Below are 6,000 nucleotides of genomic sequence, written 5' to 3'. Positions count from 1 at the left end.
GAGTGTTAAAAAAAACACCCCCACTTAAAACCATTTTATAGTAACAAAAACGCAATTTAGTTTTCGCTGTCAAAGTCGATTTAACCGAAGTTACGTGTTTACGGCTAGTGTGGAGGTCACGTGTTTCCGGTTACTGTGGAGGTCACGTGTTTCCGGTTACTGTGGAGCTCCACAGTGGCTGCAGCCAGTTGCTCTTGCCACAGTGGCTGCAGCCAGACCCTTTAATATATGGATACAAAGTATTGACTCAGGGGGCTGAATAATTACGCACACCCCACTTTTCAGTTATTTATTTGTAAAAAATGTTTGGAATCATGTCTGATTTTCGTTCCAGTTCTCACATGTACACCACTTTGTGTTGGTCTTTCACGTGGAATTCCAATAAAATTGATTCATGTTTGTGGCTGTAATGTGACAAAATGTGGAAAAGTTCAAGGGGGCCGAATACTTTTGCAAGCCACTGTATAGAACTGCAATGCCACCTAACTGAAAGTCTGATTATTGTTACAGTGAAACACTCCTTGAAGTTTTTCTTCTGTCAAACATCTGGAGTCCAGAACATTCCGGAGTTTGTGGTGGTTGGACTTGTTGATGGAGTTCAGAAAAGTTACTATGATAGCAGGACAGAGCGACCAGAACCCAAAACAGAATGGATGAAAAAACTCATGAAGGATGATCCTCAGCACCTGGAGTGGTACACTGCTCGCTCTTTGCATGTCCAACACTTATTCAAACATTACATTGAGAATTTGAGGAAACGTTTCAACCAAACCGAAGGTAAGAATTTGTTTCATTTGTTGCAGCAGAATTTATTTTCGTTGTGGTTTTGGTTTAAAATAAAAAACTAAAAGTTTATTAGATTAGGGTTAGATATAGAATGTAAAATAACCAGTGTTGGGACTAACGTTACAGTAACTATGTTATTATTGTGGTAACGAGCACGGTAACTAGTTATTATGCCAAAATCAGGAACGCGTCAGTCGTTACTGGGATTTAGATAGGGTCGTTACTCGTTACTTCGTGTGGTGGCTATCGCGGAGCTTCCACAGATTCAGTAACATTAGCAAGTGGTGGAGGCAGCAGGTGGATGAAGGAAAAGGGGACGCAGAAGGAAAAGAGACCCGAGGCGGCCGCCGGTCCAAGTGTGAACTGAACTTCAGGTAAGAAGTTATGACCTGCAGTCTCTCTGGGTCAGATATAAACCAAGTTTAGGTGGAGTTTATTTTCGTTATTCTGACTTTTTCCGTACTGCGTACTAGCTAGCATGACTGAGTTTCTATACAGCTGGGTGGGTGCTATGAAGTTAATGATGTTGAACTTTATTTTGTTCATAAGTTATTAGAGTTGCCAACCGTCCCGTCTGGTATTCAGAAAAAATATTACGCGTTTCTTATTGAGGTGAAAAGGAACAGTTTGTCCCGTAATTCAGCTACAATGAAAAAGACACAAAGCTGGAGTTATTCTGTGTCTTTACGATGCACAGCTGCCTCTTCTTCTCTCATTCTCCCCCCTCTCTCTCCCGTTTCTACTTCAATCATGAAAACTGATCAGCTGATCGGCTCTCTTGTTTGTTTATCGCCCACTTTGCGCCGAAAGAGGAAACCAGGAAATGTCGCGCTAAACAACAGCAGCACGTTTAAGCTTGATCAGCTGTTGTTAGAATTTATTTAATATTAATTTCTAGTATCAGCTGATGTTTGCTGGAGCCACGGCTGCAAAAAATCTGCTGGTCATGATATGGTTTGGTTATCTGGTGAGAGGGAAACATGAAGATGAAACCAGGAGATGTCCTTACTGAATCATCAGAGCTGTGATGGAGAAACAGGTTTACATTTTAGGTGACATGAATGAGTTGAAGGGAAGTTATGAACTGTTTCTGAGAGACAAATAACACCAGGATCCTTTTTTAGGTAGCTGACAGCTGGTAACTGTGCAGGGGCGGATCTAGCAAAGTTTTGCCAGGGGGCCAGGTTGGGCATTAACAGGGAGAGGTGGGCACAAAGAAATACTTTTCTATCTTATTCTCATTTAAAATGTCTCGCTTTTAAAAAATAATTATCTGAATCTTACAACAAACAATTGATCGATTGATAGATTGATACATATATACCATCAGAACAGTGTACATCACTGTCACAACAGTGTTTATTTTCATTCAAAGGCTTTATGATTTTTCCTATAATGGTGGGCCGGTCTCTAGTCAAAATGCCCGGGCTAATTTTCTGTCCCAGTCCAGCTCTGTATGCAGCTCATCTGCAGTCTGGTGTTACCTACATCTTCCTATTCAGAAGGCAGAATTTCCCAGTTCTGAGTACAATCGAAAGCACCACGACTACAGTTTTTGTGTTGGATGTAAAAAGCGCACATGACGCTGTGATGTAGGCTAGAATCATGGCAGCTGTCAATGACGGTCCAGGCATGGGATTTCTCTCGTGGAAATATGCACATTATCTTTTCCTGTCTATTGGTAGGTGGCACAGTGCACTTGTGGCAAGTAAGCAAGCTAGAAGACTGGCAAAGTTATGGAAGCAACACATTAACAAGAGAATTCTGAGTAAAACCAAAGTTACTTTCCCTAGTAACTAGTTACTTTGAAAGTAACGAGTAACTTGAAGTAACTGAGTTACTTTTGATAGAAGTAACTAGTAATGTAACTAAGTTAAAATTTTAAAGTAACTTACCCAACACTGAAAATAACATAATGTGATCTGCTACTTCACGCACACGTGAAGAGAAAAGAAGAAAAGAAAATAAGAACAGTGAATGAAGCAGAGAAAAAGGTGAACCTTCCACAGTGTCCATTAGTTAATAGACTGTTTTATGTGCCAGTAACTGTATGTCCCTCTATTTTTGTTTCTGTAATGCTCACATCTCACTGGTTTCCTGCAGTTATTGTCACTATGTCTTTTTTCAGGTGTTCATATTTTCCAGAGTATGAATGGCTGTAACTGGGATGACGAGACTGGACAGATTAATGCGTTCAATCAGTACGGTTATGATGGAGAAGACTTTCTAACATTCGACCCGCAGCGACTGACATGGATTGCTCTAAAACCACAGGCTGTCATCACCAAACTGAGATGGGATGGTGAAGAAGATCAATTAAAATGCAATAAGAACTTTTATGTCCACGAATGCCCTGAGTTTTTGAAGAAGTATGTTCAGTATGGGAAAAACTTTTTGCAGACAGCAGGTAGAATTAAAGAATCTGGTGTAGAAAAATAAAAAAAAATTATATGACAATTCAAAGACAATGTAAAACCTTCCTAGCTTTATCTTTTTTCAGTTCTTCCATCAGTGTCTCTCCTCCAGAAGTCTTTATCCTCTCCAGTCAGCTGCCACGCTACAGGTTTCTATCCTGACAGAGGTTTGATGTTCTGGAGGAAAGATGGAGAAGAGCTCCATGAAGGTGTAGATCCTGGAGAGATCCTTCCCAACAATGATGGGACCTTCCAGATGAGTATTGATCTGAATGTTTCATCAGTCACACCTGAAGACTGGGAGAGGTACGACTGTGTGTTTCAGCTCTTTGGTGTGAATGAGGACATCACCACCAAACTGGACAAAACACTGATCAGGACCAACTGGGGTAAGACTGGATCCTGGAATGGTTATGAATCATTTTTACAGAGTAGCCATTGATTTTAAAAAGTGAATACTCTGTCACACCAACCCTTTGCATGTCCTCCTTTACTACATCAATTTTCCTTTTCCTTCTGGTGGCACCTCCATCTTCAACATCTGTTGTCTAATGTTCTCTGCTGGAGGTTTCTTCCTGTTAAAAGCTGTTTTTAACATATACGATCAATTGAGTGTTATCAAGTCTTGATAATGGTGTAAGGGTTTTACATTAAAATATTAAGTTTCTTGAGATGATGCTGGATAAGCTGACCTTTGTCACACTGGTGTTCACCAATCCAATCAAACAATTCTATTATCAATTCATAAAGAACAATTACTAACAAATCAGTAAGATGCTTCACTTAAAATGGAACACAAATGGTAGATAACTGAAGTAAGCAAAAAGTAATGAAATACTATAAGTATGGTTTATCTTCAGCGTGCACAAGAAGATTAAGTACATTGGAGTATTAACTGAGTTTTAATGGTTTTCTGTTGCCTCCAGTTTTGTCAGATGCATCAACTATGAGGTCCTTACTGAGTCATTCCTCACTTGTTCTTTATAACACAGAGCAAAAATGTGTGGGATTACTAAAGTGTTTCCACATTTTGTTCAATAGGGAAGCCCGCTCACATTATAGCTACAGTGGTTGTTCTAGCTATCGTCCTCATTGCAGCTGTTGCAGCTGTGGCGGTTGTCGCTTACAAAAGAAAGAAAGGTGAGTGATCTCAGTTGGAGAAACACTACATTTAGTTTTTGAATTTGTGTTTTAGTCCATACTGACACATTTAACATTAGTTCCAAACACGTACAGCCTGAAAGAGTAGCGTATACGTGTATATATATAAGAGTTTACGTTTCAGAGCCACAGAGAGATTAATATATGACACCTGACTGATAATGTGAGAAGCATCAGTGTAATAGATAAGTACAGAGCTGATCTTCATTGCTGTGCAGAACACAAATTATTGAAATGTCTACCTGTGAACTACATTCGAGGAAAAGAGTTTGCTCATGTGGAACAGCGTAGAACATATTACTGCTGGCATTTAGAATGAAAAGCACACTTCAAAAAACAAGCTTCGTGTTCCTGTGATGCTTAATGCTTTTAAGGAGTAGTGATGAGATTTTGTGTCATGTGACCTTTAGTCATGTGTCTGCCAATCATTTCTCGGTTTGAGTTAAAAACAAAAACTGAAACAGCTCGTGATTGTTGCGGTAAAATTTCTTTTCTTGGTGGTACTTTCCCTCATGTTCCACCATGCACAGCATGTGATATTTATGCTTCTTGATAATGTGACTTCCCTATTCATATTTCTGCTTGCCTGACTCTTTATTGCATGTTTAGCTAGAAAGCTAGTGTATGTGTATGTGTAAATGTATGTGCCTCAAATGAAGCTGAAATATTGATATAGTATCATTTCAAAAATATAATTTATCTTGGTTCATTTAACTTTAGGGGTGTTACCTCTTCTGGATGTTTATATGTTTACTTTTTGTGTAGTTAACAGTCAAATATTTGTCACCCTTTATTAAATCTAATGTATAATAATTCATGCATTACATGTATAATCGTTTCATGTAATGAATTTGACATTTACATTCAGTTAGAGAATTTATATGTTATGTCTGATCATTGGTCATATCACCTGCATGGGACAGATGGCTTATAAATCACTCTGGGTCTGCTTTGGCATAAAGCCCAGTTCACACTTACCGTAACCTTTTATAATTATTTGAACATTTAATGTCTTCTAAACAAGGAGACATTCTCTCCTTACTTTTTCATGTATTCAGAAATATTCTGTATTGATGTGCAAAACCTTTTATCTGTAAAACATTCATATGTTTGAGCTACATGTTAATGTCATGGTCCTGAGTCTGTGACTCAGTGGTTTTGGTTTTGGTTATTATTATCTTGTTCTTAAGGTTAATTCTTGTTTTCATGTTCTTTGGGGTTGGGTTCTGGTTATATTTTGAGCAACTTCTGTTCTGTGTTTCTGCCTGCCCTGGTCCCATGTCTCTGTGTTTGTCTGTGTTCAGTCTGTGTGTTTCCTGTTTTACTTTGAAGGTCAGTGTCTCAGATTAATGTATTCTGTTTTGCTTCCCTCGGTTCTTGTCAGGTTTGATTGCTCCCAGCCGTGCTTCTCTTGTGTCTCTCCTTTCCTTGTTACTGCCTTTGTATTTAAGCCTTGTGTTCTCCGTGCTTAGTTGTCAATGTCTCATCCCTGGAACTGTGTGTGTGTGTTTCCCTGTGTTTCCTTGTGTCTCTGTTTAGCATTCCCAATCTACTGTTGTATTCTGTATTGTTGTTAAGCCTGAAATAAAGCAGTGATCTTTGAGTTCAGTTCTTTTTCCGAGAGTTTTGCATTTGCACA

General features: G+C 38.9%; 1 protein-coding gene across 1 annotated transcript; it reads left to right on the top strand.

Moving 5' to 3' along the window:
- The first annotated feature begins 543 nt into the window (after window positions 1-543).
- On the top strand, window positions 544-4,348 carry LOC146609247 (major histocompatibility complex class I-related protein 1-like). The gene is made up of 4 exons (XM_085346978.1): window positions 544-777; window positions 2,915-3,193; window positions 3,287-3,589; window positions 4,242-4,348. Exons 1-4 carry the CDS (start codon window positions 654-656, stop codon window positions 4,346-4,348), a joined length of 813 nt encoding a protein of 270 aa, XP_085203104.1. The 5' UTR covers window positions 544-653.
- Window positions 4,349-6,000: the final 1,652 nt, after the last annotated feature.

The sequence above is a fragment of the Diplotaxodon limnothrissa genome, linkage group LG22 (genome assembly GCF_057381915.1).
Source record: "Diplotaxodon limnothrissa isolate DT_005_m linkage group LG22, D_limnothrissa_male_GT1.1, whole genome shotgun sequence".
Lineage (NCBI taxonomy): Eukaryota > Metazoa > Chordata > Actinopteri > Cichliformes > Cichlidae > Diplotaxodon > Diplotaxodon limnothrissa.
This window is presented reverse-complemented; position numbering and strand designations above follow the sequence as displayed.